The sequence below is a fragment of the Lampris incognitus genome, chromosome 9 (genome assembly GCF_029633865.1).
Source record: "Lampris incognitus isolate fLamInc1 chromosome 9, fLamInc1.hap2, whole genome shotgun sequence".
NCBI classification, from domain to species: Eukaryota; Metazoa; Chordata; class Actinopteri; order Lampriformes; family Lampridae; genus Lampris; species Lampris incognitus.
The window spans coordinates 11685344-11700204 of record NC_079219.1 but is presented as its reverse complement, the minus strand read 5'-3'; the positions used below and the strand labels follow the sequence as shown (position 1 = coordinate 11700204).

General features: G+C 45.1%; 1 protein-coding gene across 1 annotated transcript; it reads right to left on the bottom strand.

Moving 5' to 3' along the window:
- Window positions 1-74: 74 nt before the first annotated feature.
- LOC130117904 (tetratricopeptide repeat protein 24) lies at window positions 75-9288 on the bottom strand. Its single transcript, XM_056286166.1, has 9 exons — window positions 9094-9288; window positions 8256-8549; window positions 7388-7589; window positions 6806-7012; window positions 5587-5715; window positions 4199-4320; window positions 3749-3841; window positions 566-639; window positions 75-186 (listed from the first exon to the last, which is right to left on the bottom strand). Exons 1-9 carry the CDS (start codon window positions 9286-9288, stop codon window positions 75-77), a joined length of 1428 nt encoding a protein of 475 aa, XP_056142141.1.
- Window positions 9289-14861: the final 5573 nt, after the last annotated feature.

The following is a 14861-nucleotide window of genomic DNA, read 5'->3' as shown; positions in this document are numbered from 1 at the left end:
GCGGGTCGGCGGTAGGTATCCCGGAGTAAAGGCCTTGACGTGGAAGCAGTCCCTAGAACCTCTAAGTACCGCAGTCACATGACGGTACAAAAACGAGACGTCCACTTTCTGAAGTGACGCGTGGCCCGGCTGCCATCAGCCCGTCCGGTGGGTTGGTTCTCTGGGTCCTGGGCCAGTGAGGGCTCTCTGAAACAAAACAAGCACCAATGAGGACTCAGAGCAGGCCAGCTACCATACTGATTAGCCCCTGCTAATAGATGCGAACTGGACAAGACGCACATTACCTGTTGGGGTGTGGCGGTTCAGGTGGACGTTCACCTACAAAACAAACGTCAGTGTTATGCTCAGAACCACTTCCTCTGTGATAAGCAGAATATTTTGTGTGGTCTAGTTCCCCCAATCACATTCTCATTGTTCCCTTTAGTGTCGGGGCAGGTAGCTTCCTGTTAGCTTAATGGCAAACCGGCGGCGAAGACGTATTTTTCACCCACGTTATTATTAAAGATTACCTCAGTGATTAAACAACCGACAACAAGCTGGTACAGCAAACTTCCTTTCATCCTACGTGTCTAAACGGTTCCACCTTTGCTGGACCTCTTTTGGGTTCGGCTCCAACAGAGTCTCAGAGGAACAGCCCCACTGACAGAAGGATGGGACCATCAAGGGATTTATAAAGAACTGGACTGAACAAGACTGACTAGCGTTACTGTTTGCTGGATGGATCCAGGCAGTCTGGTTCTGATGATCCGCTTCCAGCTGCTGGGAAAGACCATCAGAAACTTTCCTGGTAAGAAGAAGAGAGGTGGAGGTGTTAGTGGTTAAAGGTCGACCCCCCCCACCCCCACCCGCTCACCCCACACACATAAATTGAACAAGGTTAGGGCTGTAGGAAGAAAAGTAAAACTGGCTGCATGTTTAAACTGATGTGTGTGTGTGTGTGTGTGTGTGTGTGTGTGTGTGTGTGTGTGTGTGTGTGCACAGCTTACCCACAATCATCTGCTTCCTTATTCGTGTCCACACGGCTCCGCCCTGCACTCACAAACAGGAAATGTCTTTTTTTGATGCGTGCTCAATAATACAGGAAACCACAGGAAGTTGCATCAGTTCATCTGGACACAGCGTTTAGTGGGAGAAACGCCTCATCACTCATCCAAGTGACCTCTTCAGTCTCAGCTGACCGCAGGTATCCCCCCCACCTCAGCCCCAACCAACCAGTTATGCCACTGTGTTGCTTATAAGGGTGGGGGTGCCTGCAGTCAGTTGAGACTGAGGAGGTGAGTGATGAGACGTTTCTCCCACTAAACGCTGTGTCCAGCTGAACTGAGTCAACTGTCTGTGGCAACATGGGATAAACACTGTTACTGAGAGCGGCACTCCAGCACTAAAACTACACTGAGAGAGCACCATTTGTGTGTTTACCTGTCACTTCAGGGCTGTTTTGAGAGTAGGATGGAAGACTGGAATCAGAGGCTTGGCCCAGGAGTTGCCGCCCTGTCCGTGAAACCGGGATGTCTGTTAGCCTGTTGGAAACGCAGCTTGATTACCGTGGGAACCTCGCTGGTGTTAAATGCTCACGGTGGTGCTGATTGGCTGGGACCTACCTGTCAGTCATTCTAGGTGGCGGGACATGTGGACCTTTCCCTCTCTGTTCAGAGAGAGAGACAGAGTACAAGAGAGAAAAAAACAGTGAGACACACACACACACAGAGACATGGTTAGAGTTGTGTACACAGTATGGCTGCCATGTGTCAGTTGATTTTGGGGTAGGGCGGGCCAAGTTGACAAACACATCTGTAGTTAATTGATGCTTCGTCTGACTGACCCCATACTTGGCATCGAGGCGTGACCCATGGTCCTGTGACAGCAACCCAAACCGGAAGTTGTGACAGTCCTCTCTTGTCGGCCGACTGCTGCTAGTGACTGGAGTGCAATGCCTCAGTTCCTTTTCATGGTTCATATGGGCAGCTTGAAAAATTGTTTTCACGGAAAGTGTTGTACCAACACCATTTTTAAAAATGCAGACACTTTCAAAAGCAAAGGCTTTCATGGACTGAGAGTAAACTGAATCGTAGTCGCGATAGGTAGCAACGAAACAGACATTCCACCATATGAATAAGTTAAAGATGATCACTTCAAACAAAACTTGGTGTGTGAGATCTTCTCTGCATGTTGTGTTATTTATTTGTTTGTTTATTTATTTATCTATCTATTGATTGGATTTCCCCCCCTTTTTCTCCCCAATTGTATCCGGCCAATTACCCCACTCTTCCGAGCCTCCCCGGTCACTGCTCCACCCCCTCTGCCAATCTGGGGAGGGCTGCAGACTACCACATGCCTCCTCTGTGGAGTCGCCCCTTCTTTTCGCCTGACAGTGAGGAGTTAAAGGGAAAGTTTACAAGATGGTTGTGAGACCAGCTATGTTATATGGTTTGGAGACAGTGGCACTGACGAAAAGACAGGAGGCGGAGCTGGAGGTGGCAGAGTTGAAGATGCTAAGATTTTCACTGGGAGTAACGAAGAAGGACAAGATTAGGAACGAGTATATTAGAGGGACCGCTCAGATTGGACGGTTTGGAGACAAAGCAAGAGAGACAAGATTGAGACGGCTTGGACATGTGTGGAGGAGAGATGCTGGGTATATTGGGGGAAGGATGCTGAATATGGAGCTGCCAGGGAAGAGGAGAAGAGGAAGGCCAAAGAGGAGGTTTATGGATGTGGTGAGGGAGGACATGCAGGTGGCTGGTGTTACAGAGGAAGATGCAGAGGACAGGAAGAAATGGAAACGGATGATCCGCTGTAGCGCCCCCTAACGGGAGCAGCTGAAAGTAGTAGTAGTAGTGAGGAGTTTCGTCAGGGGACGTAGCATGTGGGAGGATCATGCTATTCCCCACCCCCCTCCACCCGAACAGACACCCCGACTGACCAGAGGAGGCGCTAGTGCAGCGACCAGGACACATACCCACATCCGGCTTCCCACCCGCAGACACGGCCAATTGTGTCTGTAGGGACGCCTGACCAAGCCAGAGTTAACACAGGGATTTGAACCAGGATGTCCTTATTGTCTTATTATTTAAACTATGTTTACAGCTGGCTTCCTGCTGGTGCTATAAAGCAATCAACTTCTTCATTGATTAAGCACTGATTAATTCACTGAACAGAGATGAAGGTAAAAGACCCTGAACCAAATTTTTTCCTCCCTTTCTTTTCCCAGGGTCTGTGAATTTTGCCAAATCACTTTTTCAAACTAATTTTAAACCGGTCGCCCAATATGGTCGAAAGTGGTTTGTAATAAATAACGAGTCTACTTGTTAAAGTACGCCTCCACTCAAAAATCTGTTTTTCTTATGTTTTTGTCCCCTAAAATGTCTGACCTTGACTACACAGACTTGCGTCTGTGCAGAGTTTGTCGCTAGAGCGGTGTTTCCACATTCCTGTACCGGAGGAGCAACTGTCTGTGCACTTCCCTAAAATCTGAGATTCAAGTGTACGAGCTAGATTTGGTATGTCATAAATCCAAAAGCCAATCGCTGTCTAATATGCAAATGAGGGGTGGGCAAAGAAACCCGAAACCTCCTGCACAGAGTGGACTTGTCAGTACAGACGGCGAGTTTTCATTAGCATAGTGGAAGTTTTGAAAGCACACATGGTAGAGTGTGCAGTTTTGGGATGTAAACCGGACCCTGGAGCTTCCTTCCACTATCTGGTGGATTCTTATTGGTTTTACTGCAGCTGGGGTGTTGTTACAGACCTGCAGTCCTCCGGTCAGACTCAGATACAGCTGCTGCTGCAGTGCTGTCGTCAGCTTGTTTACCAGACGCTCCTGCACTGACACACACCAGTCCTACAGAGAGAGAGAGAGAGAATCCATCTGTTCCTCAATTCTGTTATACTACTGCAGTCAACTGTTCCTCATACAGACATGAGACCAATGCCTTGACAAATGCTGTGACCCCTCACTGTTAAAAAGAAAAGATCTTCAATGAGGTGGAGCCAAAGAGCAGCAGTAGTGTAAAGACTGAAGTTGTCCCTTCTACAACAATATCTTTCTCTAAAGACCGTTTTATAAAGACTATCCACTTTATATGAATGTCCGCTTTACAAAAACTGTCCGCTCCATCCCCTCTATTCTCATCTCATTCCTTCTTGCTTCTGAACAGTAGTGGACTTGTGCTGAGTTGAGGTGTTGTGAAGAACTTACCTGGCAGGGTGGGAGAGCAGCCAGGGCCTGTTTATAGTACTGGATGGATTTATGTAGTTCTCTCAGTGTAAAGTAGGTCTCACCTAAAGCTTCACACACCTGACGCTGACCAGGGTGATCTCCTGCAGAGACAGAGAGACAGACAGACAGTGAGCCATCAAAAGGACAGGTACCATTTGCAGAATAATCTACAATCGTCACTAATTTACAGTCATTTAGATGTTTAGAATAGAACCGGATGTTTAGAATGTGATAGAATGTTTACAGTGGAACAATAGATTTAAAACAGAGCAGGAGTTTTACAGTAGAACAGAATGTTTATGATGGAAGATGATGTTTACTATAGAAAAGGATGTTTATAATACAACTGTATATTGAGAACGGTCTTGGGTACGACGTTAAACTGCAACTGCCGGGTCATTGGCGACTAAACCGGCACCCCCACTTCAACCTTTGGGTTGTTGTGAGGAGGGTTTGCGGACACCCAGCAGGACTAAAAACAAAACCTGTCAAAGGGTGGATAAGTTCCTCTGTGAACCAACGGCCATCCATACCTGGGGAGGAGATAGGGACTACCAGGTACCCCCCCCCCCACTAAAACACAATGATGACTCAACCTGTTGAGGCATCAGGTTACGGAACTGATGATGATGATGACGATGATGACATTGAGAATAGAACAGGATGTTTACAATAGAACACGAGATTTATGAATGAAGAGAATGTTTACAAAAGAAAGGGGCCTTTACAATAGATCATGTTTCCATCATCTTATGTTTACAGTAGAATGGACTAGAACAGGCTGCTGAGAATAGAATAGGATGTTTACAATAGAATAGGGTGGTCAGTGACTGGCAGAAAAGACCAAATTCTTGGCTGGTGTTATTCACTTTAATTTCATCTAAAGAGTAATGAGTCTTGTGTCCTCAGCACTCATTAACACTGAGTTCAAAAGGAAGAGGAACAGAAGAATGTGTGTGTGTGTGTGTGAGCAAGAGAGAGGGGGGAGAGAGCGAGAGAGAGAGAATATCAGGAGAGCCATAATTAAGTTCAGCTGTGACTAAAACAGAACATTAGAGGATAGAGAGAACCTCCTGTCTCGCTCTCGCCCCCCCCCCTCTCTCTTTAACCCTCCACACGTACGTATTAACACTCTTCACAGTGAGGGCATAAAGGATGAGATGGACATTGACGGGCGTACTAATAAACAGAGTGATGGAGACAAACCTTGAGACGGATGGATGGACAGACACAAAGGCAGACAGACAGACGGACAAACAAATGGACAGACAGGCAAATTAGACAGACAGACACAGGGACAGCTGGATTGTCAGACAGATGGATAGACAGACAGGCAGATGGATAGGTGCTGATAGACAGACAGGTACCTGTGTCTCTGAAAGCCTGCAGGGCATGCAAGAAGTTCTCTGCTGCCTCTTGGTTGTTTTTCAGCTCCCTGCATGCTAATGCCAGGTTACTAAAACACCTGGCCTGAGATCCCCTGTTACGCAGTGACCCTACACACACACAGACACACACACAGACACACACACAGACAGACAGACAGACAGACACACACACACACACACAGAGTTTAAGGGTGGGGAACAGAACGGAGACTAAGGTCATCTACTGGAAAGGAAGGCGACGTCTCCCTGACCTGGAGTGACAGGTCATGCTCCATGTCATGAGGAGAGATAAGGAGTTATGCTGTCGGTCAAAACCATGGGTGTCATTCAGCTAAGCATTTACTTACTAATGTTCATGCCCATAATGTTGTATTTTAAAGTTGTTTTTTTTTATTTTCACTATAAGTACCTGTCAGGAAAATCAGAATTGTGCAAATTTGTCAGACCAAATTTATATGTAATGCTTTTTTGCCATCCATCCATCCATCCATCCAGCCATTATCCAAACCGCTTATCCTGCCCCCAGGGTCACGGGGATGCTGGAGCCTATCCCAGCAGTCACTGGACAGCAGGTGGGGAGACACCCTGGACAGGCTGCCAGGCCATCACAGGGCGCGCACACACACACACACACACACACACACACACACACACACACACACACACACACACACACACACACACACACATTCATACCTAGGGACAATCTAGTATGGCCGATTCACCTGACTTACATGTCTTTGGACTGTGGAAACCCACATAGACACGGGGAGAACATGCAAACTCCACACAGAGGATGACCCAGAACGACCCCCAGGGCTGGACTACCCCGGGGCTCAAACCCAGGACCTACTTGCTGTGAGGCGACCGTGCTAACCACTGCGCCACCGTGCCGCCCATGTATGTGTATATATTCATCTTATATGTTGGTTTGATTTGACAAAGAATTTAACTATTTAACACTGTCAGGTGACATAATGCCCGCAAGTACTTCACTATGAGACAAACACAAGACTGTGAGTGCATTTATGTAAGTTTAAATATGTGTGTGTGTATGTTAGTGTGTGTTTATGCATGTCTTTGTATGAAAGTGTGTATATGTCATTGTGTGTGTGTTTAGGTAAAAATGGACGTGTGTGTGTGTGTGTGTGTGTGTGTGTGTGTATGGGTATGAGTGTGTGTGAATCAGGTGTCTCACCGTGCAGACCAGCAGCCTGTCTGTGGTAGTCCAGCGCCTGATGGTACCGACCCAGTGAATTCAAAGCAGCTCCCAGGTTCTGTAGCAGGGCAGCCCGGTGGGCAGGTGGGGAGTCTTTCTGGCTTAAGCCCAGCTGGTAGCAGCCCACTGCTTCCTGGAAGTATCTCAGCTGGGAGTAACACAGACCCAGGGACAGGTAAAGCTCACCTGGAGACAGACAGGAACTTAGACCAGCTCACCAACCATCATGAGGAGGTCAATTCTGTGCTGCAGCCATGGTAGTTCATGATAGATCCACCTTTATTTATTCTATTTTATTCTGATCCATTGGATTTTACTCTGCTGATGAGTCCACTGCCCTCAACACAGGCAGCAAACCAAATATTCACCCACCTTGTTGCCATGTTAAGCCCATCCCTCCTCACAACAGATAGAGAACTAGAACTAACTGTGTGTCTACCTGGAGAGACCGAGAGAGCAAAGCATCAAACAGGAAGGGGGGGGCAGACAGGTGCAGAAAGAGAAGTAGAGAGAGGAATGGAAGGAGAGACGGAGTTCTGCTGGATGAGGATATGGACCCACCCAAAGTGTGTTTGTCTGTGATGCTGTCACTCAGCACCTGACATTCTGCGAGCACGCTGATTATGTCGTCCACGCTGAACTGCTCTGACTGGATCATGCAACTTGCTGCTTCTTTGTGGGCGATGGCAGCAGCGTCTGACCTGCCGGCGATCTTGTAGCTCTCTCCACCTCTCAGAAAACTCCTTACCGCCTGACCCCAGTCCTAAACACACACATAGATATAAATGTAAACATCAGACTTTAAACAAACAGGCAGAGAAGAGGAGCATTCTGGGATACCCTGTCATCACTTCCTATGGACTTAGTACCTTGATATAAATCTTACTACAGTAATATTTATCATCGTAAAATGACTGGTGGAACAGCTTCTGGCTTGTCAGAAATGTTCCAACACAGCACCTGTTTTTCTATTACACACATGTCCAGGCCTTCCGTGTCCTGCAGACCACACACACACACACACACACACACACACACACACACACGAGAATGAAAGCTGATTCATTTTTTACTGCTGTTTTCGAAACACACACTCAGCAAATTCTCTCTCAGAGTCCCTGGAATTCCATCAGCTTATTAAAAATCCCAGCGTGACCTGAGATAGTCACACTACAAATCAACTTTAAACTCCCTCAAGCTTGCTCGGAAGATTTACGTATGCCACAGCGTAGAACATTGTTTCTAGAAGAATAAACTAGTTTAGTCAGTTAGAGGTCCTGTTGTCTGTGTACCACGAGTGTCAGTATGTACTGAGGTACTAGGTTAGTCTGTACGCCGTGTGTCAGTACTGTATGTGCCGCACCAGTGATGCTACTAGATTAGTAGTGTCTGTACTATAGATTAGCTTTGCTTCGACCATAGTTCTGACCCGGAGTTGGATGTAGCACTGGGCCATCTTCACACAGGTGTCTCCCTCACTGTCCCCGTCTCCCTGGGAGCGGTAGAGCTGGGCAGCCTGGAGGAAGTATCCAGCCGCATCTGCATTCCGCCCCAGCGCCTGGTGAGCCACAGCCAGGTTGAACTGGAGGTCTGCCACCCGCTCCCCTCTTTCCCAGAGCCGGGCTTGCTTCAGAAAGTCCAGTCCCTTCTCGGGTCTGCCCATCTCTATGTAAGCTGCTCCCAGGTTGAAGGAACAAGCCCGCCGCACCCTGCGGTCCTGCAACTGAGGATGAAGGGATCAGAGGGAAGAGTGACAGCGGGTTAGTTCACCTCGTGGCTTCTTTGACCGCCAAGACTGTTTAAGGAGCAGCTGAATTCTGGGATGTGTAAGCGTCTGGGTCCCACGAAGAGGGAAGATTGGTCTCTGCTGACATAGTTTTAAATCAAAGCAGTGATGGTGAAGGGCAAAACTCAGCTCTCTGACAGAGAACCAGAGGCAGTCCACCTCTCACAGCGCTGCGGTGTGGAGGCTTTTATGAAAGAACACCGTAGCTTCGACATACCAGATCGGTTACATGTGACTAAACTCCAGATCGACTATTTGTTGTCAACGAGCAGGAAAAGTGAGTGTAAAAAGAAACCTCAAACCGTCTTTCCAACCACTGAGCTACAGCCCTTTTCTGCAACCCCCAACCCCGACTGTTCTCCTAAGGAGGTCCTCACCTCCTCATGTCCATCTGCCCATCATAACTGAAGAGGATTTCAGAGATGAGAGTGTGTCTTTCTACCAGCGACATGTCTGTAGTTAAGAGTGAAGCAGGTTTCACCTCAGTAGCAGCTCTGAGTGCTTTCTTAAGGCAGATCAGGGCTTCCTCCCAACGGGCGCTCTGAAGGGAAAAGTGGCCACTCGCCGTCAGCTCTTCTACGGACGTTTGAAGTTCAGTAGGCTCTGACTCCCTGGACCTCCTCTTCACCCCCTGTGCCATACTCTTCCAGCCCCTGCTCCCCTTGTCAAATGCCATGTCAGGCTCTCCAGTGGGCAAGAGACATGAATGAGCTAGAAAAGAGTGAGAGGGGAGAAGAGAAAGCTGTTGTTACTAGCCGGGCCAACTTTTGTCACTCTCCTTTAATGCAGGTTCTGCTTCGAAATTACTATCATAGAGAGACATCAATTTAGGTTTCAAGTTTATTTGTCAAATCCAATGTTGGCAGACATTGTTGGCAATGAAAGGCTTAGGCATCAGGCTAATCTAAAAAAAAAAAAAAGACAAAAAAATACAACGTACCAATATAAAGTTAAACTAAAATCTATAATCAAAAATTTAACAGTATTTAAAGGCCAGGATCTTTTTCCACCTGAAATGACCAAAGTCGCATTTTAATATTTAACATTTAACAGTCCAACAAAAATAAAAATTTAACAAGTGTACACAGTATTCACAGGGGTTAGCAATAAAAGTAGCAACGAGAAAAAGAAAAAAGTAAAAAATGAAAAATGGCATATGTACTATAGTGTAGCGACTGAGGTAAATATGGCTGTGTACTAAAAAAATAATATATATACACTACCGTTCAAAAGTTTGGGATCACCCAAACAATTTCGTGTTTTCCATGAAAAGTCACACTTATTCACCACCATATGTTGTGAAATGAATAGAAAATAGAGTCAAGACATTGACAAGGTTAGAAATAATGATTTTTATTTGAAATAAGATTTTTTTTACATCAAACTTTGCTTTCGTCAAAGAATCCTCCATTTGCAGCAATTACAGCATTGCAGACCTTTGGCATTCTAGCTGTTAATTTGTTGAGGTAATCTGGAGAAATTGCACCCCACGCTTCCAGAAGCAGCTCCCACAAGTTGGATTGGTTGGATGGGCACTTCTTTGAGCAGATTGAGTTTCTGGAGCATCACATTTGTGGGGTCAATTAAACGCTCAAAATGGCCAGAAAAAGAGAACTTTCATCTGAAACTCGACAGTCTATTCTTGTTCTTAGAAATGAAGGCTATTCCATGCGAGAAATTGCTAAGAAATTGAAGATTTCCTACACCGGTGTGTACTACTCCCTTCAGAGGACAGCACAAACAGGCTCTAACAGGTACTATTTAATGAAGATGCCAGTTGGGGACCTGTGAGGCGTCTGTTTCTCAAACTAGAGACTCTAATGTACTTATCTTCTTGCTCAGTTGTGCAACGCGGCCTCCCACTTCTTTTTCTACTCTGGTTAGAGCCTGTTTGTGCTGTCCTCTGAAGGGAGTAGTACACACCGGTGTAGGAAATCTTCAATTTCTTAGCAATTTCTCGCATGGAATAGCCTTCATTTCTAAGAACAAGAATAGACTGTCGAGTTTCAGATGACAGTTCTCTTTTTCTGGCCATTTTGAGCGTTTAATTGACCCCACAAATGTGATGCTCCAGAAACTCAATCTGCTCAAAGAAGTGCCCATCCAACCAATCCAACTTGTGGGAGCTGCTTCTGGAAGCGTGGGGTGCAATTTCTCCAGATTACCTCAACAAATTAACAGCTAGAATGCCAAAGGTCTGCAATGCTGTAATTGCTGCAAATGGAGGATTCTTTGACGAAAGCAAAGTTTGATGTAAAAAAAATCTTATTTCAAATACAAATCATTATTTCTAACCTTGTCAATGTCTTGACTCTATTTTCTATTCATTTCACAACATATGGTGGTGAATAAGTGTGACTTTTCATGGAAAACACGAAATTGTTTGGGTGATCCCAAACTTTTGAACGGTAGTGTATATATATATATATATATATGTGTATATATGTATATATATATATATGTGTATATATGTATATATATGTGTGTGTGCGTACATTTAAGTCAACTGGATGATGTCGCCACCTTGTTTATGCAATATTCAACTCAGATTTTTTTAGCTATTGAGGTCAATAAAAGATTTTTTTAAGCTTCTAAATTTTATCTAAAGACTAATAAAAGTGAATTATTATCAATCAAGCGATGTACAACAGCAGTTATCTGCAATGTTCCTGTGAACGGTAAAGTAACTTACCTGTGTGTTATCATATCCACATATGACAAAAGCAGATATGCAGACAATTTTACTCCTATAAGAGAGAAAATGAGGAAGAGGTTTAAAATATTGGCTGTTCAGAAATTCCCCATTAGCAGGAAAAACTCTTTCTCCCTGGGCTGGAAGCCTGTCAAAATTACTTACACTGTTAACTTACATGTTGATGATCAGATGCTGTTTGATTTCTTATGGAAGAACAGGACACATTATGTTAAGATCTGTAATGACTTTGTGTGAAAATGTGGTCTGAATTTGCTCAGTTTTTCAGCTCTTAAAAACACGTTTAAAGTCCACTGGCTCAAATGACGTCTGAAAAATCCAAACTCAGTTTGGATTTTTATTTCAAATCATCTAATTTTGCGGTTTTATATTCCTGTTATTTTGTACTGACAGTCCTGATGAAATTCCAGTGAAAATTCCACACATGGTGTTTATCCTAATTCACAGTCTATGAGAAGATTTATAACTGATAGTAACTAGACTTGTACCTTTTGTAACCTCCAAACTGAAAGGATATTGATATTTATGGTGGTACTGGGAGTATACCGACGGATTCTGCAAAACAGGTCCCATATGTACTCATAATTCTCGAATTTACAGATTATAGATGAAAGGAAGCAAATGTATTTTATATGATTAATCTCATTGTTCTATTGGCTAAATACTTTTTCCACAGTCTAAATTCATGATGTGCAAACCTCTTTTTACTCTCTTTGTGAGTGATATAAGGTTTTATATTGAAAACATCACTTCCTTTAAGAACACAAACTGTTAAAACTGTAACTCTCTGTAACACATAGATGTTTGTTTCTATACTGTAGCCCATCCACCCATCCATTATCTGAACCGCTTATCCTCCTCTCAGAGTCGCGGGGATGCTGGAGCCTATCCCAGCAGTCATTGGGCGGCAGGTGGAGAGACACCCTGGACAGGCTGCCAGGCCATCACACAGAGCCGACATATACATACACACACACACACACACACACACACACACACACATTCATACCTAGGGACAATTTAGCATGGCCGATTCACCTGACCTACATGTCTTTGGACTGTGGGAGGAAACCGGAGCCCCAGGAGGAAACCCACACAGACACGGGGAGAACATACAAACTCTACACACAGGATGACCCAGGACGACCCCCAAGGTTAGACTACCCCGGGGCTCGAACCCAGGACCTTCTTGCTGTGAGCCGACCACGCTAACCACTGTGCCATACTATAGCCCCTGGCATGAATTGTTGTGTTACCGTAAATCCAACAATCCCAATAAAAGCCCCTTTTCTACTTACATTTGATAGCTTAATTTGCTTGTTTTCTGACTTGAGTCACTGTAAATCTTTGTATTTTGACTTATATTACCACATTCAAAGCCTATTGATGCACTGGGGCACACCTACACAAAGTACAGTCAACTTGATATGCACTCTTGGCTATGATATGATTACTATGTACAACTAGTACTACTATTATATAATTACTATGTACTACTATGTACAAATAGTACTACTATGATATGATTACTATGACGTGCTCTATGATTCCAATTGGTAACATTCAAGTTTATTTGCTAACTGCAGACTCTTCTGTAACTCTAGATGAAAGCGTATGCTAAATGAGTAAATATAAATGTCACAAATGAAAATAAGAAATAAAGAGTGTGTGAATGGAGGCTCTCAGGGAAAAAGTTGGAATTGACTCGGCGGTGTGAAAAGGCTGCTCACCAACTATATCTAAAATACCAGGATTCTGGTATGAAAGAGGCTTTGGGAAAATGAAAAAAGAAAAGAAAAGAGGCAGACAAGACTAGACAAGTGTTAATTTCAGTACACTCAGATTGATACGTAACATCCTGTAGTTTATCCACTCGGTGTTCCCTATGTCCAGGGGTTCTTGTTATTTGCTAAAGTTACCACGGATTTAATGTATCCAATACTTTCTAAAAGCATAGGCGTTACTCGTTACACAGGGTAGTTACATTTACTTGTTATCCAAATGTTGGAAGAAGCACAGAGTAGCGGGCTGTCTTTGTGGCTGACCTGTTCAGATTCCATGTAAATGAGTGGTTGACTCTCCTGTCCTTTCCAAAATGTTTAACCATCTCTGCTTTCTGACAAAACTGTTGATAAAATACACGTGGGTGAGGATGTGGCCATAACATATCATATTTTTTTTTTATTTTTATTTTTTTATTTTTTTTATACATTTATTTCTGATTTTTCCCTTTTTTCTCCCAATTTAGTGGCCAATTGATCCCTATTTTAATTCAAACACCCACCCTCGTATTGCATGCGTTCGCCAACTGCATCTCTCCGGCCGGCAGTCTCGAAGGAAAGCGCCTCCCCACTTTCGTGACAAGGCGAATCCAAGCCGAACCACTGTTTTTCCGACACACACAGAGACGCATTCACATGACGAACACAAGCCGACTCCGCCCCCCTCCCGAAGACAGCGTTGCCAATGATTGCTGCTTCACCGAGTCCGGCCATAGTCGGATCTGACGAGACCGGGGCGCGAACCCCAGTCCCCAGTGGGCAACTGCATCGACACCAAGCCGATGCTTAGACCGATAACATATCATATTTGATACTGATGATCTATGTCTGACTCATAACCGGTAACTGACCTAGCTAAATAGTGATTCATGCACTACTCCTAAATAGGCTTAATGGTAGTGTAACCGGTTACTTTCTTGCCCGGTGCGGGATTCGATACGAGGTGAACTGCACCACAAGGCGACATCACTAACCGCTCGGCTAAAGGGCCAGACCTGTTCGCTAGGGACTACTACTACTACTTTCGGCTGCTCCCGTTAGGGGTCGCCACAGCGGATCATCCGTTTCCAGTTCTTCCTGTCTTCTGCATCTTCCTCTGTAACACCAGCCACCTGCATGTCCTCCCTCACCACATCCATAAACCTCCTCTTTGGCCTTCCTCTTCTCCTCTTCCCTGGCAGCTCCATATTCAGCATCCTTCTCCCAATATACTCAGCATCTCTCCTCCACACATGTCCAAGCCATCTCAATCTTGCCTCTCTTGCTTTGTCTCCAAACCGTCCAACCTGAGCGGTCCCTCTAATATAATCGTTCCTAATCCTGTCCTTCTTCGTTACTCCCAGTGAAAATCTTAGCATCTTCAACTCTGCCACCTCCAGCTGCGCCTCCTGTCTTTTCGTCAGTGCCACTGTCTCCAAACCATATAACATAGCTGGTCGTCTCAAAACCATCTTGTAAACTTTCCCGTTAACTCTTGCTGGTACCCTTCTGTCGCAAATCACTCCTGACACACTTCTCCATCCACTCCACCCTGCCTGCACTCTCCTCTGCACTCCCCGTTACTTTGGACGGTTGACCCCAAGTATTTAAACTCAAATGCCTTCGTCAACTCCACTCCTTGCATCCTCACCATTCCACTGTCATTCATGCATAGGTATTCCGTCTTGCTCCTACTGACTTTCATTCCTCTTCTCTCAAGTGCATACCTCCACCTCTCCAGGCTCTCCTCAACCTTCACCCTACTCTCACTACAGA

Bases quoted from the DNA above. Each gene is read 5' to 3' on its own strand.
- LOC130117904 (XM_056286166.1), bottom strand. From the start codon at position 9,288: ATGGCATTTGACAAGGGGAGCAGGGGCTGGAAGAGTATGGCACAGGGG. The intron at 7,013-7,387 runs GTGGGTCCATAT...GTCTGTCTCCAG, and splicing joins CACAGACAAACACACTTTGG to GTGAGCTTTACCTGTCCCTG. The intron at 187-565 runs GTAGGATGAAAG...GTTTTGTTTCAG, and splicing joins AGGTGGAACCGTTTAGACAC to AGAGCCCTCACTGGCCCAGG.